This window comes from Aythya fuligula, chromosome 14, assembly GCF_009819795.1.
Source record: "Aythya fuligula isolate bAytFul2 chromosome 14, bAytFul2.pri, whole genome shotgun sequence".
Classification (NCBI taxonomy): Eukaryota; Metazoa; Chordata; class Aves; order Anseriformes; family Anatidae; genus Aythya; species Aythya fuligula.
In genome coordinates this window covers 11,079,279-11,100,999 of record NC_045572.1, presented here as the reverse complement: position 1 = coordinate 11,100,999, position 21,721 = coordinate 11,079,279, and the positions used below count along the sequence as shown (strand labels likewise).

General features: G+C 59.5%; 5 protein-coding genes across 6 annotated transcripts; 2 read left to right on the top strand and 3 right to left on the bottom strand.

Annotated features, from left to right (window-relative positions):
- Positions 1–260: 260 nt before the first annotated feature.
- Positions 261–7,955, bottom strand: KIAA1191 (KIAA1191 ortholog). Its single transcript, XM_032197034.1, has 7 exons — positions 7,858–7,955; positions 7,589–7,779; positions 6,568–6,694; positions 4,817–4,941; positions 2,720–2,826; positions 2,270–2,409; positions 261–2,053 (listed from the first exon to the last, which is right to left on the bottom strand). Exons 1-7 carry the CDS (start codon positions 7,883–7,885, stop codon positions 1,845–1,847), a joined length of 927 nt encoding a protein of 308 aa, XP_032052925.1. The 5' UTR covers positions 7,886–7,955; the 3' UTR covers positions 261–1,844.
- A 979-nt stretch (positions 7,956–8,934) lies between these two features.
- ARL10 (ADP ribosylation factor like GTPase 10) lies at positions 8,935–10,610 on the top strand. Its single transcript, XM_032196966.1, has 4 exons — positions 8,935–9,178; positions 9,554–9,716; positions 9,821–9,996; positions 10,431–10,610. Exons 1-4 carry the CDS (start codon positions 8,993–8,995, stop codon positions 10,605–10,607), a joined length of 702 nt encoding a protein of 233 aa, XP_032052857.1. The 5' UTR covers positions 8,935–8,992; the 3' UTR covers positions 10,608–10,610.
- A 1,168-nt stretch (positions 10,611–11,778) lies between these two features.
- On the bottom strand, positions 11,779–14,786 carry NOP16 (NOP16 nucleolar protein). The gene is made up of 5 exons (XM_032196850.1): positions 14,651–14,786; positions 13,901–14,015; positions 13,364–13,433; positions 12,527–12,633; positions 11,779–12,252 (listed from the first exon to the last, which is right to left on the bottom strand). The coding sequence occupies exons 1-5, from the start codon at positions 14,755–14,757 to the stop codon at positions 12,109–12,111; spliced, it is 543 nt and encodes a 180-aa protein (XP_032052741.1). The 5' UTR covers positions 14,758–14,786; the 3' UTR covers positions 11,779–12,108.
- A 128-nt stretch (positions 14,787–14,914) lies between these two features.
- Positions 14,915–16,203, top strand: HIGD2A (HIG1 hypoxia inducible domain family member 2A). The gene is made up of 2 exons (XM_032196954.1): positions 14,915–15,074; positions 15,977–16,203. Exons 1-2 carry the CDS (start codon positions 14,960–14,962, stop codon positions 16,141–16,143), a joined length of 282 nt encoding a protein of 93 aa, XP_032052845.1. The 5' UTR covers positions 14,915–14,959; the 3' UTR covers positions 16,144–16,203.
- Positions 16,204–16,505: 302 nt separating this feature from the next.
- CLTB (clathrin light chain B) lies at positions 16,506–21,526 on the bottom strand. Of its 2 annotated transcripts, XM_032196951.1 has the most exons (6): positions 21,234–21,522; positions 19,658–19,704; positions 18,821–18,938; positions 18,518–18,629; positions 18,131–18,184; positions 16,506–17,815 (listed from the first exon to the last, which is right to left on the bottom strand). In XM_032196951.1, the coding sequence occupies exons 1-6, from the start codon at positions 21,415–21,417 to the stop codon at positions 17,644–17,646; spliced, it is 687 nt and encodes a 228-aa protein (XP_032052842.1). In that variant the 5' UTR covers positions 21,418–21,522; the 3' UTR covers positions 16,506–17,643. The 2 variants fall into 2 exon arrangements, with proteins under 2 accessions (XP_032052842.1, XP_032052843.1); XM_032196952.1 differs by lacking the exon at positions 18,131–18,184 and having other exon boundaries at positions 21,234–21,526.
- Between the last annotated feature and the right edge of the window lie 195 nt (positions 21,527–21,721).

The following is a 21,721-nucleotide window of genomic DNA, read 5'->3' as shown; positions in this document are numbered from 1 at the left end:
CAGGTGCAAACATTCATCTGAACAGCTCAAGAAACTACAAGGTTTCATCAGCAAAAGGCCTAAAACAGGACTTAATCTGGCTTTAAACCTGGTCTTTCTGTCAAAGGGGAGTTTTACACAGCAAGTATTTGCCACAATGAGTGCTCTCAGCCTTCGTAGGCAGAACCTTGGCCCCACGCTTGTTGGCCAGCAGCAAGCAGCCTGGTAGGCACTGCACAGCCCCACATTTCTTCCACAGGTGCTTTACCAACACTAAAAACCAAGGACCTCCATTCACAAGGGTTTTATTTTCTTGTAACAAAAATCATACACATTTAAGACATGAATACAGACAATAAATTAATGTCAAACGAGAGATTCTGATCATCAAGGTGCAAATGACTGGTGACAGCGGTAACTGCTCGGCTGGGTGGGAGGCTTTCAACCTAACACCGCTGGCAGTGCTGCTGAAGCTTGAGATGAAGCAGAGCCACAGAACATATTCCTCAGAGGGCAGCTAACCAAGTGAGCCAGTTCCTGAACAGTTGGAGCAGGCAGAAGCTCCAGACCACAACCTGAAGTCACCTCTGTAAAAAGTCCTTGTAACAGAAAAGCTTCTAACGACAGATGCAAGGCTGCCTCTCCCACCTCAGCACCACAGAGCTGTCTTCTGGCTGAGGGAGCTCCGCAGCACAATCACGAGATCAAGAAGAGTCCTGATTGCCACAGGACGGTGACAATTACACAGCAATGCTGTCTACAGATCAAAGGATTAGATGGCAGCTAGGAGGTTCTTCCACTTTTCATGAAAGCAAGTGTTAACTGTTTGCAGTAACTGGTAAAAACTAGGCCAAAAAAACTACACGTCACTGTGTCACAGCACGGAGGAGGAACGTTTAGCCTTATCTTCCACTTAGTCTTCCCCCAGCCCTGCAAAATCTGTTTAATGCTGATGAAATGAAAAACCCTTTTGAGAAGTGCCACTGGTGCCCAGTACACTTCTGCATGATTCACACAAGATGCCAGAAAACCAATGAAGCAGCAACCGGAGTGCCAGAACTACTGCACGCCTGTCTAGGACGAGCCTGGACAGCGTTGCTTTGCAGAAAGAAAAGAGGATTTACTTGGTTCAAGCCACACCAGCTCTGGTCATTTCTACCATTTCTGGAGGGACCCAGAGAGCTAGGAGAGAAGCAGTTCTCTCATTACTGCCAAGCCTCGTTAGATCCTTCCCCACCTTTATAACAAGAGTATCTTATAACAGGCAGGGCTATGTTCTTCCTTTGAAGTTAGCCCAGGAAGAAGCAAGTTACTAGACGCTGAACTATAAGGTCACAGCAGACAGTAAGGGAGCTGCACGTTTAAAGCTGACCTACCACGTTCCCAGAGCAGTTTTCTTCCCTCCTGGCAGCTAACGGTCCAGCTTTTGCTCCTTGCTTGTTTTCATCATTTTCTGCTGTTCTGTACGTGACAGAACCAGTCCTCCTGAGGGTACCTCAACACTGAGCAGGACAAGCCAGCCAGACCACACGCAGACACGCCAGCCTATCTGCACGCCCACGCAGTCCTCTCCCACAGGACGTGGCTCAAGGTTTTACTTTAGCACAGCGTACCGGGAAGCGTGTCTCGCAGTGCAGCCTAGCAGACAGAGCTGGTGCAGTACAGCAGAGAAGATGGTTTGCAATCAGTTAGCACGAGTGCAGGAGTTTTTCCAGGCCTGATTCAAGGCTGGCATTAGGAGGACAGTCACAGCTATTTCCTTTTCCGAGATGAGGAGCTGGAAGGGAGACATTCCTATTTTACTGCAGCACAACGGCACAGGGACACCTTGTAGGTAGGTACTAGGGATACCAGCAGCACTTTTCCTAGAACCCAGTTGGAGTGAGCACATTCAGATCCCGCGGTTTGATGTTATGGGAACGCGGAGATTGTTTCCTCCCTTCTGTGACTGGAATGTCCATTTTGGGTGGCTTGAAGGTGACCGGATCCTCTGACATTCTAGTAGCCTGAGCACGCATCAGCTCCATTGGGGATGGCTTCTGGGCACCCTTATAGGATTGGATGGTAAATCCTCCTGGTAAAAAAATAAAAATCCCAGCAAGTAAGGGCTAGGAAAACTAGCCAAGTCCTTTCTCCACTCCTGCCAGTACTGAGTGCTGTACCACCCTGTTTGGCACAGAAACAATACGAGTAGCACACACTCCCCCAAGGTGAACAGAAACAGCTGGCATTTTTGCTGTTTAACAGTTCTCCCCACCTCCTGCAATGCAGGAGATTTTAGAGGACATACCTGGATCGTTGGTGGATTTCTGGATGGCTTTGGGTCCAAAAAAACTCCATCTTTCAGATGGCAATCTGTCCCCACCAGCTTCCATGGCAACAAAGTCTGGGCCAGTGATAGAAGCAGAGGATCCCTGACTGAACCAACTCCTATGGAAAAAAATTACCGGGATGTATGAAAACAGACACCACTTCAGGTGGGCCCCACTGCACCAGAAACTTTACATGTAGTTACCAGGGAAAACCTGAAAGATCTTAACAGATTTGCCTTGAATTTGCCTTGATTTGACAAAAGTCCCATAAGCTTCCAATATATTTGGTTCTGATGCAAATCCACAGCAGTCCCTGAGCTCCACCCCTCAGAGAGTCCCTCACAGCGTAAAGGGGATATTTGCAGCACATCCCACCTCAGCAGCCTGCAGGAAACCACGGAGGCAGTGATCTGCCAGGGGCAGGGTACCTGTTTTTATGCTTGGGAGAGGAGTGGGGAGTGCTGCTTGGAGTGGACTGAGCAGAAGAAGTCTGTTTGTCGTCTTTTGTCATTTCTCCACTCTGCATTTTTAGCTTCTGTTGGGAAAGGCAAGAGAAACACAAGCAACAGACCTTAAGTACAAGGCATATGGAATGCAGCCAGTTTTACTGTCAAAACTGGACAGCTGTTTGTATCACAGACAAGGGATTTTAAGTGTTATTTTAACCTAGTTATACTCAGTATTACAATACTTGCATACACCCCTTAAGCTTCTTTCCAGGTCGCATACAAACATTTCATCACTATGCTCATGCAAGTGGACACCCTCCAAGCTAATGGAAGAAAACCACGTAGCTCACTGCAGGTCAGTCACTGCTCAACAGCAGCACACTGCTGAAATACCAGCGCTCCCAGGAAGGTTGCCTCCAGTGCAGCAGAGCTGGCTGAACTGCTGGCTGCAGGGCAACAAGTCCAAGTGCCACAGCAGCCGTATGTCTGGAGCACTGCTCAGAGCAGAGGCTTCAGCCCCACAAGTTCTCTAACGAAGGTGAGACAAGGCCTTGCGCAGAAGCCTAGGAGCATGAGACACTAAGAAGTTATTCACAAACAAGGTGAAAGCACTGCACTAGAACAACAATTTGGACTGCATGTGAAGAATACGTCCAGTCACACAGCAATCAGGAGCTGGGTGCATGTGACCCAGGCGATTACAAGCCATTCTGTACAAACAGAGCTTGAAAGAAGTCACTTGAAGGACAGTTATAGTTCAAACACTGACTGCACAGGCACCTTCTCAGAACAGTGCCTGTGGTTATCCAAGCCACACCAACACAACTCACTGACGCTGCTGCTGAAACTTTGACCTTGCAAGGGTACGCCTGGAAGGCTCGCTATTGAAATCCAACTGCAAGATCACTGTGGGCAGCTGAGCTCACCAGAAACATGTTGGCTGGAGACCTTTGTCTTTATTTCCAGTAAGAAGCAAGCCCGATTTCATTTTCTAACTTTTAACGTTAGAAACGCGTGGTTTACAAATAATCTGGTTCTGGCTTGTTTCAAGGAATAGGTAACCCAACTAGAACAGTGCTTATTCGGAGGCTGCTGATTTGTACTGCAAAGTTAGCTCAGTACAAAGTCAAAACAAAGGTCCAGAGCTTCAGCACTGCTGTCCCAGTGCACCAGGAGTTCCTGGATTCATTACAAGACTCAAATGAGGCTTGGCATCACTAAGGCAGCAGCGAGTAGAGTTCTAAGTTCAGTCCGTTCAACGCTTAACCACCACAAACACCTGATAAGTACCTTCTGCACTTGGCATCTTAATGCTATGGAAAAGTAGCATTGGAAGAGATGAGGGTAATTCAAGATCATCAAAATAAGCATCAAGCTGGAAAATGTAAAGAGGACCTTTAAAATTGGAGAAGTTACTTGGATTCAGGGATAAGACTGAAGGCCAAAACTCACCAAGCATGTTTATTTCAGGTGTCAAAGGCCTTCTCTGCCCTACCCTCAGATTAGTGTTGCTCAGCACAGTAAGATCTGGGAGTGCCTCAGCCACTTACCAAACAGCTGAGCTCCTTCGAAATTGCATTTGCACATAAAAATATATTGAACTTCAAATTATACTTTCTTTAAAAATATGTGAGTTGGCAAGTCTCTTCCAGTTCTTGAACAGAAAAACCACAACAGAGACAAGCGTTTGCAGAGAGAATGGACGCCAAGCTCTGCCCTCAATACCCAGAAGGCTGGCATTTTGTGTCAGCTATCCCCGGAGAGATAACGCTGGGACACTTAATGTTCACTGCAGGGCACCTCTGGGAGGTACAGCAAGAAGCTAGGCTCTGTACAGAGATGTCCCCAGCTGGAAGTGACTGGGCAATATTGCAGTTTTCAGAACAAACTGTTTCAAAACTATACAGGCCAACAGCAAGTTTAACATAGGTGGGTAATCTTTTTACACAATACACTAAACGCCTTCAGAGTACGCAGTTTAAATAGTCCCAGCAACACGCTCCCAAAGTTATGTCAGACAGGTGTCAGGCTAGTACACAACCAACAAAAAAAAAACACAAGGAAAAGAAGTCTTACATGCACTGCCTCAGCCACTCGGTGATACTTGGTCTCCTCCGTGGTGAGGCCTTTGTGGGGAGTGTAGCCAGCTTCTCGCAGCCCTGCCTGCTGCTCAAAGCGCTGAATGCTCTCCTGAGTCTGCTCTGGAATGGACAAGAGCACACGTTCACACAAAAGAGCCGCCACAAGCAGTTCTAGAAAAGGCAACTCGAGTGGCCACAGGTAACTTCATCGTTCATACCTACTGTGACGAGTTGACAGAGGCAGCAAGATGAAACTAAGGAGCTGTTCTGACCAGGAGGCTATCCTGAGTCACGGGGCTAAGCGAGTCAGATAGGCAGTGCTTTGTCCCAAATCACAGGATGCGTTGCAGATGTAACACTTGTATTTAAACACGTTTAATCCAACAAGCCGCATCACTTCTAATTACAATTTCCAAGTCTAGAAGACCCCACAACAAGCTGGATATTTTAAGTGGCCCCCTTGATTTTTCAACTTTTTTGCCAATGAAAGAGTAAGATTTCTGAAAGACTGCCCACACCAGCTGATCTGACAATCACAGCATTGCAGAGCAGGTGGTAAAGTCTCCCACAGCAATTCTAGCTTAGGTAAAATAAGTTTCTTCAGCCAACCACAGAGCCACCAGCCAATAGATTGATACCAGTTCAGTTCTTGAAGCGAGCACCTTTTTACTATCAGCATAGGAAATTGTTCTTAGGTTGGCTAGTGAATCAAAGTTAAAAGGAATTAGTACACAAAAAGTTATTGTCTTTTTAAAAAAATAACTTCCATTTTAACGTTAAAGTCATTTGCAGTGATAGTGCATTGTACAAGAGATCTAGAAGGTTTTTGTCTATTTCCAGTTTGCATCTGAACTTCTCTCCTGGGAGGAGCAATTCAGAGTTCCTGACTTCTTACTGCATAAGAACATTTTTAGGCTGTCATACTTTTACTAGATAATTATTTTATCATTGTACTAAAACAAAAGCTGCTTTCCAGCAGAAAGTCCCTACTCCTGCATGGTATCTTCCAATATGCCAGTCATTTTTGAGCCACAACATGGAACAAGCATAAAGCTATTCCAAAACACTGGCCTAAAACCTACCTAGGGGTCTTTGGCAACATTGCTTGTAGGAAAAAAATGAATCCCAGCTGTTAAAAGAAGAGGCAGCAGGCACAGAGTAACACATTTAATTTCCCTTGCTGCAAATGAACACGTTCTCTGTGCAAACATAACTGGCCCAATTTCATTTTAAAGCTTCATGATTCATGAGGTTTGTTTTTTTAAAGTCTGGCTGTTAGCGAGACACCTGCTGCTGTTACCATAAATGCCATGAAGTGCTCCATTAGCTCAGCACATCACCTGTCCACACAACTTCAGGTAATTGCAGAACTCTACCTAACAGCAAGAAATGCCAAGTTAATGAGCAAACACCCAGCAGCAGCCTCTGAGCTCCAGCATAAGGCGGCGTGGACTGCAGCGCCCTATCAGCACAGCACATTCCCTGCACTCCCCCTCACTGCTCAACTCCTGCGCCAGGAAACACGGAGGCTGTAAGGTGGCCTATCCCCTAATTCCCTGCTTCCTTCTAGAAACGTCCTCTAATGACTGTGTTGATTAAAAACAGAGCTTCTCTGAACGCACAGACCATCCAGGAACACTTACAGTTACCTCGAGGCACTACCAAGCCGGACCACACTCCCGTGCCCACACCCATCAGCCACCAAACTACAGAAAGCAGAGATCTTACAGGAAGCTGAGCTCTTACTTGTGATGAGAGAGTTCATGATGATATGAGTGGCCTTGGCCTTTACCACAGGTACCTTGTTGACGCTTTCGGTGGAAGATGAAGGAGTTATGACAGGTGCATTCACATGAGCATCCCCCTCCTCCACCTGTGCAGAAGAAGGTGTAGGTTATGGTGAGAAAGTACCTCAGCTCTTCGTCACAACACATCTCAACTACCCCAATGAAACAAGGCCGAGTTGCACTAGCAGCAAGACTTTATCCCATGGAAAAAAAAACGCTGTTCTATCCACAACCCAGGAACACTTATCGCCTGAACCTTATTCTTAGTAATGAGCAAGCAACTTTCATTCAACATTCGAAAACATGCTGGGCTCAGAGCCAACAAGTCATTAAGTTTAAGTTCGAAAAGGTCAATACGAACAAAGCTAGAACACATCCACGGCAATTCGCACAGCCACACGCTGGACTGCAAGGTCAGGCGGGCAGGAACTTCTCCACAGACAGCTCAGAAGCAGCAGCTGTTTGCAAAATGACAGTCTCACAGATGAGAGGCTGCTGATTAGCTCTCCCTCGCCTCATTCCTTATGTTTCCAGTGCCTTACTGGAAGCGTTTCACGCTTACAGAGCTACCACTGATCACAAGGCCGTAGCAGCCGGGCAGCAAACGCTCCAAAATAACAACTCCAGTGAAGCACTGACCTCCTCCCCCTAACACTGAGGTTACTGTTCCATGACTGGACAGTTTACTTTTTGTGCCAAACCACAATTTCAGGGTTTTTTCCACACACACAAAAAGAAAAGAACATTTTAAAGGAAGAGATGAAAAGCAGAGACTAGGCTCACGGCTATTCAGTTCCATTCAAGAGCAAGGAGCTTCACAACTAAGGAACAGCCCCTAAGAGCTGCTCTACCACTGAAGCACCCCCACAGGGGCTTAATTCCACCTTATTAATGCCAGAAGGGTATTTTTTAGGAGGTTTTTAGTGAAACCGGGCGCCCCGGGCCTGCTTTTTAGGGAGATTTCCAGCGAAACTCCATACCTTCGAGAGCTCCTGGTACTTGCGCTCGGGGATGACGGGCTGCTTCCACAGCACCCCGGCGCACAGGTCGGCGGGCGGCGGCGTCATGGGGGCCGTGTCCTCCAGGGCGTCGTCGTAGCTGAAGGCCCGCCGGGGCACCCCGAGGGGCAGCGACATCTTCCCGGCCACGGCCCCGCCGCCCCGCTCCAGCGCTGCCAACACACGCACCGGGGCTCAGCGCCGCCGCCAACCCGGATCTCCGGGGAACGTGGGGACGGGGAGAGGCTTACCGGGAGCGGCCGGTGGCCGGGAGCTCATGGTGGTGGTGGTGGTGGTGGCGGAGGAGCCGTTACCGGGCCCGCGGCGGCGGGGAGGGCGGCGGCATGGCGGGGGAGGAAGCGGCGCCGCCTGAGGCGCCGGGCAAATGGCGCCGCCTCCCGCCGGGAGGGGTTTTATAGGCGGGCGGTACGCGGCGGGAGGCGCGGGGGGGTGCTGGGAGTTGTAGTTCTGTGGGGGTGCGTGGGGTATGGGGGTGGGTATGGGGGGATATGGGGGATTGGGGGGTGTGAGGGGATGGGGGGGATGAGGGGCGATGAGGGGCGATGAGGGGCTATGAGGGGCTGTGGGTGGGCACTGCTGGAGGTGCTGGGGCTGGGATGGGGCTCGAGGATGCTGCAGGGGGTGGGGGAGACATGGGGCTACTCCATCATGTCCCCCATGCCCCCTATGTCCCCCATGCCCCCCATGTCCCCCCCCAGCCCTCACCGCCTGCACAGCCCTGCTGTGGGTGCTGCCCTGCCACCCGCCGCCATCCCCTGCCCCTCTCTGTGCCACCTCCGCCAGCAGCACCTCTCAGGCCATGTCCACTTCCCCCCACCTCAGCGGGGTTGGGGGTCTCCTGCCACCCCACCGCAGCCACCCCAAGGCTGGGATCTGGCTTGGGATGAGGCCACACAGCTGCCTGCAGCTGGGCTGTCCCGGGGCCATCGTGTGCTGTGTGTTTTTAGCGGGACAAAGCAGCCCAAGGGCAGTGGGCACGGTGCTGGGCAATATGGGCACAGCGTACCAGGCCGCCAGACCCACTGTGGGGCTGGGGGCGGCTCAGAGCAGCTCCAACATCAGCCACACCATCGCCTCCCACCCTCCTCCTCCCAATCTCCCCATCTCCCCGCGCCCCCTTCACCTCCCCGCCACCCCTCCCTCCTCCCTCTTCCCTCCCTCCATCCCCCCACCACCCACCCACCCACCCCGGGACCCTCTCCCAAGCCTCCCAGTCCCCCCACCCACCCCACCGGCGGGCTCCCATCGTTCCCCTTTAAGCTCGGCGGTGACGCTGGGGGCGGACGTCACGGCGGTGGTGGCGGGGTTGCACATCTGGCAGGTTGCAGGGCCGGCAGGTTGCACATCTGGGCCGCACGGCGCCGCATGGCTCCCCCCAGAGCTCTCCGCGACCTGACCTTGGCCTTGGGGGCCGCCGTGGTCGCGCTGGGCTCCCTCCTCTTCATCGCCTGGAAGCTCTACTTCCGCGACACCGAGCTGGGAGCCAGCTGGGACAGCTGGTGGGAGCGGGAGGTGAAGGAGCTGCGGGACCGAGCCCCCCCCGGCAGCACGGTGAGGACGAGCAGCGGGGACGGTCGCCCACCGGGATCCCCCCCGAGGATGGGGAAGGAGCAGGGAGATCCCGAAGTGCTGAGCCCAGCAGGGTGGGGAAGGTGCACGGGGTCTGGGTTCCCTCAGGGTGTTCCCCAGGACACCTCCACCTCCCACCCTGGGGTGTCCGAAGCCCCCTCGGAGCCCACCCAGCTGGAGAAGGGTGTGTAGGGTGGGGGAAGCACCGGGACCCCCCCAGCACTCCCGGCTGAGCAAGGAAGCTGTATGGACACCCCTGGGCTCCATCTGGCTGGGAATGGGGGCAAGGGGGCCTGGGGGGAGCCCCTTGTTTCAAGCCAGCCCCTAAAGCAGCCCCCTCATCCTGCTGCCCCCCAGGTGGAGTGGAAGCAGGTGCTGGTGCTGGGGCTGGACGGAGCGGGGAAGAGCAGCGTCCTGCACTACATCTGCAGCCAGACGGCCAGGAAACGCATCCCCCCCACCCTGGGCTTCAACTCTGCCCAGCTGCAGGTCGAGGGGCTGGAGATGGACCTGCTGGAGGGTAAGGCTCCCTGTTTTCCCCGGGGGAAGGCTGTGGGGATGCAGGGGACACGGCCACCTTACTCACCCCTACGTACAGGCACTGATCCTACCTGTTTCTCACAGTCGGCGGCAGCCAGAACCTGCGAGCGTACTGGTCCCATTACCTGAGCGGGGCCCACGTGCTGGTCTTCGTGGTGGACTCCGTGGACAGGGCTCGCCTGCTGACGGCCCGCCAGGAGCTGCACGCACTGCTGGCCCAGGAGCCCCGGCTGCCGCTGGTGGTGCTGGCCAACAAGCAGGTGGGTGCCCCCCTGCAGCTCCCCGGGGGGTGTTCCCGGCCAAATTGCCTCTCTTGTGGGACCCCAAGGGGAAATCTGAACGCCCCAAATCCCCCAGCTCTTGCAAAACCCTCGCTCGCGGGGCTGTCTCCCACAGCCTGTCCCAATGCGCGGCTGCCAGTCCTCATTTGGGCGCCTCCCCGTGTCCCAGCTAACGAGTTCCCGGAGAGCACCAGTGCCCAAAATCCCCAAGGGCTGACAGATTGCCCAGGCAGGCAGCCAAACGCGTGCCTGCGGCTGCTTCCCATTGACCCCCATCCAAGTGACCGCCCTGCAAGAGCAAAGCGCTCCCGGCCAGCCACCAGCAAAGGGCTCCTGGCAGCCACCCATGAGGCTCCCAGCCCGCGGGCTCGGGGCCACGCAGCCCCCCCCAGCCTCCTCCTGTCCCCCCGCAGGATAAGAGCGACGCCCTGAGCGCGGAGGAGCTGCGGGAGGAGCTGGAGCTGCAGGCGCTGGGTGGCCAGCGGGAGCTCTTCCTCCTGCCCACCAGCGCGACCTGGGCCAGCCTGAGCACGGCCACCAGCGTGCTGCACCTCAGGAGCCTGCTGGTCAGCCTGCTGTCCCAGTCCTGAGCCCAGAACGGCTCCTACTGGGACGTGCTGGGAGCTGCTGGAGCTGGGGCTCGCCGGCAGGTCCCGCGGCGCGTGCCCTGCGGGGTTTGGGGTTGAGCTGATGTGTGGCTGCCCTCGGGGACACAAGCAGCAGGGGAGAGGGCAGCCACCCCCCTAAATCAAGGGGGGAAGCCTCCTTTGGGAGGCAGCAGCAGCACCGTTACCTCCTGGTGAGCAGGGAACACAGCACAGGGCAGGGCCCTGCAGCTACGCGCAGCCCTGTGGGATAGCGGGGCTCAAATACTGAGCTAGCTGCCCTGCAGGCTCCCCTAGGGCAGGTGAGAGGCACAGAGCAGTGCAGCAGCCACCAGGAAGCTCTCAGGGGGCAGGAGCAAGTCCCTGGTCCTGCTGTGATGGCAACAAGGACCCAGGCAGCACGGCTCACACCACCCCTGGCCTCCCTGGAGCTGATGTGGCTGATGGAGCCCTAAACAAGGGGAGTAAAACACCCCCTGCTCGCAGCTTTCCCGTGCTGATGAGGGCTGCGTGGGCTCTCCTGCCCAAAAAGCACGCCTGTGGGAAAAACCAGCTCGGGCTGCACGCAGCTCACCCTTCCTCAACCTCTGTTTTAAAATAAAGCCCTGTCGAGCAGGTGAAAGCAGGCACCACACAGCCCTGCTATGAACACGGGCCGAGGATGTGCTGCTGCTCGGTAGGAAGTCGCCCCGCTGCTCTTCTCCTTCCTCAGGGCTCAGGAGCCGCAGACAGCCGTGCCTGCGGGTGGGAGGGCTGCTGCCAGGCAGTGCTGGGCCCTGGAAAACTGTTAGAAGTTGGGGAGTGCTTTGGGGAAGGGACTACGTGCCGGCCAGTCTGCTGGGACACCCTCTGTACGGCTGCTCCTTCCTCTTGCCAATAAAAGAGGTCAACCTCTCTGGTCTGCCCTCGTTCCTTGGCAGGGAAGGGGTCCCCAGCCCGGTCTCCTGAAGCTGGAGGCACGGAGATTGCTCTGTGGGGAGCACAGAGCACACACATCCAGCTCTGCTGCTCACAGGGACAGGGCAGAGCCCCCAGCACTGCCCAGCCCCACAGAGTACAGCACATCTGGCGCCTGTCCTGCACGTCGGCACCATGAGCTCTCAAAGCAGGACTGTGCCCAGCGAGAGCAGCAATGAAAGCCCACAAGAGACATTCCTACCAGCATGGGAGAGTAATTTATTTAAAAAAGGCAAAAGCAGCGCTGGCTCCCACTCAGAAAGGGAGCAGCGCAGCACATTCAGTCCCGATGCCACGAGCCGCAGCCAGGAGCCGTCTGTGCCTGGTTATAATTGTCTAACGAAGGTTTTAATTGCCTAACGAAGGTTCTTCCTCCTCCGCCAGAGGCTTTGCATAGCTCAGCCTGCCCCGGCCCCAGGAACAACAGCCTGGCAGCAGCCGTCACCTGCCCGGCCGTGCCCTCTCCGTTCATAAAACGGTGGCACCAGGCCTGTGCTGGCAGGCAGACCTGAGGGAAAATCAGGGGCAGTCACTGCACATCCATCTTCTCCTGCTTGAGCGACGCAACGAAAGCCTTGTACTCCTCGGGATAGAAGTTCTTGTACACGTTGATCTTTCTCTTGATCTGCTTGGGCGTGTCCTGGTAGTAGTTCTTCTCATCGCGAGCCATTTCCTGCGACAAGGGGAGGGCAGGTCAGGGAACAGCGCGGTGAGCAAACACCAAACCAGCACAGCAGCCGTGGCAGCCACGTCCCGAGGGCCCTCCCAGGAGGCTGCAACCGCTGCCAGACACGGATCTGGATGAGTTTCCAAGCACCGCATCCCCTCAGCCATCAGCTGCCCACACAACAGGACCCGAGCGGGGACGTTTGGCAACTCCTGCTCCACAGAAGAGCCAGGAGCGAGCTGCTGCAGGCGCCCCACGCTCCAGGGCAGCCGATGCTCACCTTGTAGTTCTCCCCGTGGTTCTGAATCATGTAGCGCACGTAGTCGATGAGGTCCCGTGAGAGCGTGTTGGACTTCTTCTCGGGGAGGCTGGCCTCATATTCCATCTCTAGGCACAGGACAGACACCGTGATGCAGGCAGGCAGGGGAGCAACGCCAGCAGCGCCTCAAAGGGCAGCAGCCAGCCTGCTCCCATGATCAAACCCTGCCAGTCCTGCAGGAAGGAGGCAGCTCCTGCTGCACAGCTCCGTGCTTGCCCGGGCAGGAAAATGAGTGTGAGAGCTCTCTGGGCATGCTGCGGGCACCCAGTCAGTGCTGCTGCTGCTCCCCAGCTCACATGGTGAGGAGGAAGCTGAGCTGTTGCTGTTGCTGCCCCTAAACCACCGCTAAAGCACTCAGAGCAGGGCACTGCAGTTTTTTGTCCCATTGGTGTGAGACACCAGCGAGTTTAGCAGTGACAGGAGTCCTGCTGGGGCTGCAGGTACTACAAAAAAGCAGCACGGGAGGGAAAGGGAATTCACGAGGCTGAGGACACGCTGGGAAGGCCAAGCTGCTCCTCTGGCTCCCAGCTCTGCTCCAGCCTGGCTGACTGCTGCCGGGGGCACCCTGTGCACACTCACATCCTAAAACCTCTGCAGTGAGGACTGCACAAGAATTAAAAACCTTCCCTGCCCCAGCACGGGACAGGCACTAAGGACAGTCCTGCAACACAATGCTGAGAGACAGAACAACTCATGGGGCCCTGGGAGAGCCCTAAACGCAGTGAGAGCAGCAAGGTTCAGCACAAAACCTGCTAAGGCAGGCAAGGCAGCCCCCAAGGGGACGGAAGCAGCACTGACCGTTCAGGACGTAGGGCTTTCGCACAATCTTCTTCCCTTCCGCCTGCCCACTGCTATCCACCTCCATTCCCTGTGTTGGATGAGAGAAAGCAACTCAAACACAGGCCATTTGGAAAACAGCTCACCCCACAAATTGCTCCCAGAAGTCTTAACAGCACCACGAACCACGGCATCTCCCCTGGCTTAACCAGAGCCTTTTCTTTGCACACTCGGCGCACAGGCAAGCCCAGGTGGCACAGCACGGCTCCTCACCCGAGCAGAGAGAAGCGCCTGCAGCCATCGAGCCCCCTTTCACCTGCGTGACATTTCCCAAGGCCACCTGTACCCACCAACGCCAGCCAGGCTGGCATTTTGGTATTGGTATTTTGTTACGCAGCCAGCCTGCAGTGCTCCCAATCCCACTGCTCAGGCACGTCCCGGGAGGCTGAGTGCCGGTCCTCAGCCTCGTCCCATGCCCCGTTACCCCCGGCAATGCCTTAGATATTGATGAGGACAGCCACCCCGGCAGCCCCCGCTCCCCGTCCCGCCCGCACTCACCAGCAGCCCCCTCTTGGCGATGGGCACGGCCTTGTTGGGGTCCTCGGCCAGGCCCATCTCGGCCAGGTTCTGTGCCACGGACTTGGTGGCGTCCCACGCATGGCGGATGTGCGAGCTGGGAGGGCACGGGCAGGGGCTCACCGCGGGTGTCCCCACGAGGAGTAACCCCAGGGGCCCACTGCCACCCCCTCCCACGGCCCTCACTCCCCCAGCCTCAGGTCACCCCCCCACAGCCCACACCCCCCCCACAGAGCCCATGTCCCCCCCAGCCCCCTCCCCACACATCCCACGCCCCCCCAGGACCCCCAAGCCCCCCGAACCCCCCAAACCCCCAGCCCACCCCCCACACAACCCTCAATCCCCCCACCCCCCTACAACCCCTCACACCCCCCCACGACCCCCAAACCCCTCCACACCCTCTCACCCCCTCGTGCCCCCACCCCACGTCCCCTCAGCCCCCCAAGCGTCCCCTCAGCGCCCCCCCACACCCCCTCACCCCCTCCCACGTCCCCCCACACCCCCTCAGCCCCCCACCCCCGATCCCCTCAGCCCCCCACCCACCCCCCACACCCCCCTAGCCCCCCCCACGCCCCCCTCAAAGGCCCCCCAACCCTCCCAACCCCCACCCCACGTCCCCCCACACCCCCTCAGCCCCCCCACACCCCCCTACGACCCCTCACAGCCCCCCCACCCCCCCACACCCCCTCAAACCCCCTCCCCACGCCCTCCCCCCGGCCCCCCCTCGCCCACCACTCGATGCGTGGCGCTGCCCGGCGCCGGGCGCTGCGGTAGAGCCGCTTGCGGTTGACGCCATAGGCGAATTTCTGCCGCCGCTTCTTCCCCTTGGCCTTCGGCATGGCTGCCCCCCCACCTTCCCCACACACACACACACCGCGCGGCGGGCCCGGCCGCGGGGCACCACGGGAAATGGAGTCCGGCCCGCGGGGCACCGCCTTTCCGCTCCCCTACCCGTGGACTACAACTCCCAGAGTGCCCCGCGGCTACCGGCTACGGTAGGCGGGGAGGGCCAAGCTTGCTGCCGTCCCCGCGCCCGCAGCCATGGAGGCCGGGCCTCCCCCGCCGCTGGGGCCCAGCGGGCTGCCCGTGTTCCGCGAGGAGGGCTTCGGGGACAAGTTCCTGAGGAAGACCCGCGAGAACCCCCTGGTGCCCCTGGGTGAGGGGCTGCGGGCAAGGGGGGGGCTGCAGGGGGGGCTGTGAAGGGGTTGGGGTAACGGGGGGGGGCTGCGGGGGGAGGCTGTGAGGGATTGGGGTGGGGGGAGGCTGAAAAGGGGCTGGGGGGAGGCTGAAGGGATTTGGGGTCAGGGGAGGAGGTTGTGAGGGATTAGGGTTGGGGGGAGGCTGGGAGGAGGCTGGGGGGATTTGGGGTTAGATTTGGGGGGGAGGCTGTGAGGGATTTGGGGTCAGGGGAGGCTGTGAGGGGAGGCTGCAGGGGTTTGGGGTCAGGAGAGGAGGCTGTGAGGGGGGAGGCTGCAGGGGGAGGCTGTGAGGGATTAGGGTTGTGGGGAGGCTGAAGGGGGAGGCTGTGAGAGTTCGGGGTTAGATTTGGGAGAGGAGGCTGACGGGGGTTTGGGGTAATGGGGGGGCTGCAAGGGGAGGGCTGTGAGGGGCTGGGGTCGGGGGGAGGCTGTGAGGAGAGTCTGCAGAGATTTGGGGTTAGTGGGGAGGGGGAGGCTGTGAGGAATTAGGGTTGGGGGGAGGATGGGGGGAGGCTGCAGGGATTTGGGGTTAGAGCTGGGGGGGAGGCTGTGAGGGGCTGGGATTGGGGGGCAGGCCGTGAGGGGAGGCTGCAGGGGTTTGGGGTCAGCAGAGGAGGCTGTGAGGGGGGAGGCTGCGGTTGTGTTAGCTGAGGGGTTGGACGAGGTGCTCCTGGAGGTCTCTCCCCACCGCGGTCATGCTGTGAGGCTGCAGGGCTTGGGGTTGGAGCTGGGGGGAGGCTGCAGGGCTTGGGGTAACGGGGCGGGCGGGGGCAGGGGAGGCTGCGGGGGCAGCCGGGCTCCATCCCACGCAGTCACCGCCTGTCCCCGCTGACTCTGTCCCTCCGCCCTCCTCCCGCAGGCTGCCTCTGCACCGTGGGCGTGCTGACCTACGGCCTCATCAGCTTCAAGCGAGGCCACACGCGCCGCTCGCAGCTGCTGATGCGGGCGCGGATCCTGGCCCAGGGCTTCACCTTCGCGGCCCTCCTGGGGGGCATGGTGGTGACGGCCATGAAGGCAAGGAAGTGAGAGCCTCCCGCGAGCCCTGGGGTGCTGGCAGTGCGGTTAATACACCCCTCGTTAACCTGATGTTGGGGCTGTGGTGTTTCTTTCTCGCCTTTATCCTCCTGGAGCACCAGTGGGGTGTCTCACCGAGGCTCTGCGGCCCCGCCAGGCATCCCGGTGCTGTCGCAGCCTGGTAAAATTTGTTCCCTTTGTCACTCGTCACGCGTCACCTGCTGGCAACCCGATGCCTTGGTGACCCAGCTGAGGGAAAGGGGTGAGCTCCACTGCAGCGCCGGGCGAGTCCGCGCTGCTCCCCGCAGCTCCCCCTTTCCCCTCACTGCCTGCTCAAAGCCTTTCCCCGAAGAAATCCTGCTTCCTGGCTGATATTTCCAGCACACACGGTTTGGAGATGTTGGTTTATTGTAACAGGTGATTCGAACGGGCACATGATACCGAAGCTGAGGGGATGTAGAAGAGCTGTGGGCGCCGCTCCCCGAGGGCTGGAAGCCCCCGCCCAGCACTGGGGACGCAGCAGCCGGGGTCGCAGGGGGCTCCTGATCCCCGGGAGGCAGCCAGAGGCGATTCAGCTGCTCTGCAGGGAGAGGGGGGGAGCAGGGCTCTGCAGCGAGGCTCTGCTGGCTGATTGATGTGCTGTGCTGCCTGCTCCCGCTCCCAGCATGAGCAGAGCTGCCCTCGCAGCTGGGGGGCACCACCAGTCCCGCCAGCAAGGGGAGAAAGCAGCCTTATGGGGTGGGAATGGGAGCAGCACCCTGCCCTGCTGCCTCTGGGGCGCAAACCCAGCGGGAACTGGGCCGGGGAGAAGCCCGAGAGCGGCTGCCCGGGTTAAGGGAGCTGGAGGCTCGCCCTGCCCCGCAGCAGCCACACCTCCTACCTGCTTCCCTGCAGCCACACGGCCTCCAGCTGCCCTCCTCCGGGCAGGGGGAGGAGCAGAGCAGAGCCCAGGCCCCCAAAACCTGGCACCCCAACAGTCGGGGGCGTTGGGAGAGGGGCGGGGAGCACCCTGCACTCCTGTCCCGTGCCCCCTTCCCAGCACCCAGCACCACAGGGCACAAGACACCACAACTGCTGATTTTTGGGGTGCCCACACTCACATTCCTCCGTTCCCACCAGCTCTGTGGCATCACCTGGGCTCCCCACGGGGTCTTGTGGGGTGAAGCAGGGTCTGGGCTGTGCCCCCAGCCCTGCCCTACACCCCGCAGGAGGGCAGAGGGGAGCCAGGATCCCTCTGGGACCCCCGAGGCAGGCAGGTTTGCTCCACGCACAGCCCCAAATGAGGTGGGGAGCACCCAGGGGGTGTCAGGCCCCGGGCACGGCTCGGGCTGGGGGATCCCCTTGCTAACAGCTTCCCGGGGAAATGCCACAGTAATAAATATGTGTAGAAAGAGACCGACGCACCCTGAAGCAAAAAGGAAAACCACGGGGAGAGTTACAACCACCGACTGCAGAGGGCAGGGACCCAGGGACCCCCCCCCTCAAGGCCCGGCCGGGCCCTGCCGGGCGGCACTAGCGGGACAGGGGCGTCTGTTTGAGGGAGATGAGCACCGAGCGCATCCGCGAGACGTCCTTGCTCTGCTTGCTGCTCTTGGGGTTGAAGTCGCAGAGCTGGGCCACCTTCTCCCACTCGGAGCCCGGGCTTTCCTCCTTGGACTCCTTCAGGAACGCTTCCTCCGAGGCCCTGCGGAGATGTTGAGGGCTGTCAGCGGCACAGCCCCTGCCCAGGAGACCCTCTCCTCCCTCAGAGAACCCATCCCGGCCCCGGTTCCCTGAGCTCAGCACCCTCCACCCTCGGGGCTGTCCCCAGAAGGCCCCAAACCCCACAGCCAGCCCCACAGGGGCAATCCCAAGAGCTCCGCTTTCCTCCTGCGCCTCCAGCCCTCGGAGATGCTCTGGGACCTCACTGGAGCCCGACACCCCCCCCAAAACCCCTTTCCCTTGACTGGGGGCTGCAGAACCAAAAGGCAGGAGCCCGGACCCTGCAGGAGGCACCTACACATAGCCGATGACATCGGCGTCCGGCTGCTGGTAAAAGGCTTTGTCAGCGATCCTACCCCGAGGCGCAGACAGAGAGAGAGCGCGGAGCAGACAGGCAGGCAGAGGGTTAGAAAGAGAGAAACAGAAAGGGGGTTAGCGGCCTCCCACGGCACCAGGAAATCCTGAAAATCCCCCAGAGCTGTGCTGAGCCCCAGCCCCACGCGTGGACAGGAGGCCCTGGGATCCTGCTGCGGCTCTGCAGGGCCACCAGAGCTGCTCGGTGTCCTCGGGGCTCTCCCCGGGCCTGGCGAGGTGCTGGTTCTGCAGGGCTGAGCCCCAGCGTGCTGACAGAGCCCCCCCGGCCCCTCAGGAGGGCAGTTCTGGCTGCCTCAGCCTCTCGGCCTACCTGTTGTTTGCCCGGTTCTTCTCCATCTGCTCGTTCTGCCGCAGGTTCCACTCCTCCAGGTCCTTCTTGGCCTTCTCGCGCCACTCCTGCTCCGTCACCTTCGAGGCAGCATCTAGGGCCGGGGTGCGACAGCTCCCGTCAGGCAGGCAGCCCCCCGCCCCGTCCCCTTTTCCCCCTAAAACACCCACAGAAAGGCATCTCCGCCTCCGAGGAGGGCTGGTTTTTGGCACGAGGCGCCCCCGGGGTGCAGCAGGGAAGGGACCTCCAGCTCCCAGTGCCCCCAGCACGGGGCTCGGCTCTCACCCAGCTCCTCCAGGCGCTTCTTCTGCTCCTCCCTCCACTTGCGGATGCTCTCGGGCTCCTGGGTCAGCCGGTCAGCCTTGGCTATGGCCGCGTAGGCGTCCGTGGGGCCGTTGGACTCCTGCGGGATGCCAGCAGCCCGCCCTCAGCAGCAGCTCCCCCCCGGGCAGCACGGGGCCGGGCTCCTCGCTGCTGGTGTTCAGCCCCGGGGCAGCTCAGGGCACAGCACCGTGCTCTGCGCCTCTCCTAAAGCCTCCCGCTGGCCGGGACACCCAGCCTGACGCAGCTCAGCCACGGGATTAGGGCTCTCCTCCCAGATCCCCGATCTCATTAAGGCTGTCCCGTCGCTGATATGATTAGGATTAGGCAGGGGAGATGCCCGTGCCGCGCTGCTGGGCACCAAATGGGGTGAAGGAAGGGTTTGTAGGGTGCTGGCACAGCTCCTGCAGCCTGCACGGCCTGCCCTGGGGCTCCCCAGGGAGCTGAGACCCAGGCAGGGGGTGCCCTGACCCACTCCTGGCCACGGGGAAGGGGATTTGGTGGGAAATGAGATGCTGTGGGGCTTGGCAGCCAGGCCACAGCTATGCTCCTGGTTCGGCCAGTCTCAAAGCCTTAACTCCAAACCTCAGGGGCTGTGGCAGTGGAACCAGCCCTTCTCCTTCAAGCAGGGGTGAGAACAGAGCACCAGGAACCCACCACAGGACAGACACGGGCTGCCAGGAGCTGTTCTGGGGCCGGCGAGCACAAGCAGTCCCGGGGGCCGGGCAGCAGAGAGCTGTGCCCCTGCTCACATCACCCCCCTGAGCACCACGGGGCCAGAGCAAGGGGCTGGGGTCTCACCTGGAAAACATCACCGTTGACAGTAGCTCCCCCGTTCTGGAAACCAGCTAGAAGAAAAAAAAAAGGAAGAGAAAGATGAGCAGAGCTCTGGCAGCTGCAGGTGATCCCAGAAGGGCTGGTGCTCAGGAAGCAGTGACAGGTCAGCTCCTGGGGGACAGGGCCGTGCCGTTTGCAGCCCCGCACACCCATTCCCACTGCCCCACACGTGGGGGCCACCAGCTGAACATCCTACACTGGTCTTACATTAGGGCTTAGCAAGGTGGCAGGGTCCAGAGACTGCCTGGAGCAGCCAGGGGAAAGAGGCAGCGTGCTGCACTGCCACGCTGCTGTCAGAGCCCTGAACCCTACAAATCCCCCCCTGAGCTGCTGCTGTGGGGAATATGTGGGAGGGCGCTGGGCCAGCAGCTCTGGGCTCCTGTCCTTGGAGGGATTCAGCCAGCACCTCCCTCCCAAGGCAAGCCATTCCGGGCATCTTGTGTGTTTATGGTGTTTTCACTGCCTGTTTTTTTTTTTTTTTTTTAAATCTTATCTGAAGGTTAGGGCAACTGTCCCAGGAGCAGGGTGGGAGGCAGCGCTCTGCCTGCACGCAGACAACCTGACCCCCCCCAGGTCTGCCAAAGGCAGAAGCTGCCACACAGACAGACAGACAGACAGACACACAGCACGCTCCACCAGCAGGGAGGAGGGCAGGGACGCACATCTGGGTCCTCAGGAGCCCATCCAGGGGGAGCGAGCTGCAGGGTTAGGGCTGGGGACGAGGTGCTGCAGACACCCACAGCTCACGTACAGCCCCGTGAGCTGCACACCGACCCCACAAGGCGAGCCCCAGGGCGCTCAGCTCCCTGCTGCTGGGCAAGGAGGCTTTAAAAGAAGCCCCCTCCAGGCCCTGAGCTCTCCCTGGCGATGACCAGGCTTAAGCACAGGCCCTGGGCTGCCTGCAGGCGCTAGGAGATGCGGCGTGGCTCCAGAGCAGCTCGAGCCGGCAGCGTCCCCGTGGTGCTCACCCCGCAGCTCCAGCTACACCCAGCCCGTGTCTGCCTGCATGTAGCAGCACCTCTCTGGGCCAGCCGTGGCTCTGCAGGTCCCCGTGGGCGGAAAGGAGAAACCACCGCAACACGGGCAGCAATGGGAACCCCGCAGACCTGCCTGCGTTAGGGGCAGGAGGATCGTGGCAGCGATGCCCTCGTGGGGATGGGAGACCCGGGGGCTCCTGCTACCTACCGAAGGCCCTTCCTTTAGGGCTGGGGGCCACGCGGAGGCACGAGGTGAGGCTTAGCACCTTCATCTATTGTCTGACCATTGTCTAACGCAGTCAGCGCCCCGTGCCCGGCTCAGGGCTCACCCCACACCGCGGGGCTCAGGGGAAGGAGCCCCCAGCCTGGCACCCAAGCACAGCCCCTACAGACACCCCCAGGCCTCCAGCCTGGCACACGGGGCCCCCCCTCACCCCTGTGTGTGGCACAAAACCCCCCGTGGACCCCCAAACCCCCCCAGGGGACCCCCAAAACCCCCCCCGGGGATCCCCCAAACCCCCCGCATCCCCCCTCCCCCCCTCCCGGAGCCCGGCGGCTCTCACCGGGCTCCTGCGGGGCCGCCTGCCCGGTGCCGGCGGAGGCCCCCTCCCCGTCGGCGGGCCCGAAGGCCTCGTCGTTCTCGATGCCCGCGATCTCGCTCTCCTGCTGCGCCAGGAAAGCGGCGGCCGGGTCCTCCTCGGCGCCGCCAGCCTCGGACGAGGAGAAAAAACCGAAGTCGTCGGCCATGGCCGGCTCCTCTCCTCCTCTCCTCCTTCCCTCCCTCGCCGCCACAGCCCCAGCTGCCTTCGGCTCGGCCCCGCCGGGCCCGGGCGGAGCTGTCACTGCGGCGGCGGGCGGGGCGGCCGCGCTGACATCAGCGCCGGGACCTCCCCCCCGCCCTCCTTCCCTCCCCGCCGCCGCCGGGAGCCGCTGCGGAGCCGCCTCGGCCTCCCCGCGGGCTCGAGGGGCCGGCGGCCGGCGGCTCGGGGCGGTTCCGTGCCCCCTTCAGGCGTGAGGCGGCGCCGAGAGGGAAGCCCTGGGGCTGAGGGCG

What these genes read in the sequence shown, in the direction of transcription:
- ARL10 (XM_032196966.1), top strand. Translation starts at nt 8,993, where the DNA reads ATGGCTCCCCCCAGAGCTCTCCGCGACCTGACCTTGGCCTTGGGGGCC. An exon ending in GGAGATGGACCTGCTGGAGG is followed by an intron (nt 9,717 to 9,820) that starts GTAAGGCTCCCT and finishes TGTTTCTCACAG; the next exon opens with TCGGCGGCAGCCAGAACCTG. An exon ending in TGGTGCTGGCCAACAAGCAG is followed by an intron (nt 9,997 to 10,430) that starts GTGGGTGCCCCC and finishes GTCCCCCCGCAG; the next exon opens with GATAAGAGCGACGCCCTGAG.
- KIAA1191 (XM_032197034.1), bottom strand. Translation starts at nt 7,885, where the DNA reads ATGAGCTCCCGGCCACCGGCCGCTCCCG. An exon ending in AGTACCAGGAGCTCTCGAAG is followed by an intron (nt 6,695 to 7,588) that starts GTATGGAGTTTC and finishes TCTTCTGCACAG; the next exon opens with GTGGAGGAGGGGGATGCTCA. An exon ending in CATGAACTCTCTCATCACAA is followed by an intron (nt 4,942 to 6,567) that starts GTAAGAGCTCAG and finishes TGTCCATTCCAG; the next exon opens with AGCAGACTCAGGAGAGCATT.
- HIGD2A (XM_032196954.1), top strand. Translation starts at nt 14,960, where the DNA reads ATGGAGGCCGGGCCTCCCCCGCCGCTGGGGCCCAGCGGGCTGCCCGTG. An exon ending in GAACCCCCTGGTGCCCCTGG is followed by an intron (nt 15,075 to 15,976) that starts GTGAGGGGCTGC and finishes CTCCTCCCGCAG; the next exon opens with GCTGCCTCTGCACCGTGGGC.
- NOP16 (XM_032196850.1), bottom strand. Translation starts at nt 14,757, where the DNA reads ATGCCGAAGGCCAAGGGGAAGAAGCGGCGGCAGAAATTCGCCTATGGC. An exon ending in TCGCCAAGAGGGGGCTGCTG is followed by an intron (nt 13,434 to 13,900) that starts GTGAGTGCGGGC and finishes CATCCAACACAG; the next exon opens with GGAATGGAGGTGGATAGCAG. An exon ending in AAAGCCCTACGTCCTGAACG is followed by an intron (nt 12,634 to 13,363) that starts GTCAGTGCTGCT and finishes TCCTGTGCCTAG; the next exon opens with AGATGGAATATGAGGCCAGC.
- CLTB (XM_032196951.1), bottom strand. Translation starts at nt 21,417, where the DNA reads ATGGCCGACGACTTCGGTTTTTTCTCCTCGTCCGAGGCTGGCGGCGCC. An exon ending in GGCGGCCCCGCAGGAGCCCG is followed by an intron (nt 19,705 to 21,233) that starts GTGAGAGCCGCC and finishes TTTTTCTTCTAG; the next exon opens with CTGGTTTCCAGAACGGGGGA. An exon ending in GCCGATGTCATCGGCTATGT is followed by an intron (nt 17,816 to 18,130) that starts GTAGGTGCCTCC and finishes ACATCTCCGCAG; the next exon opens with GGCCTCGGAGGAAGCGTTCC.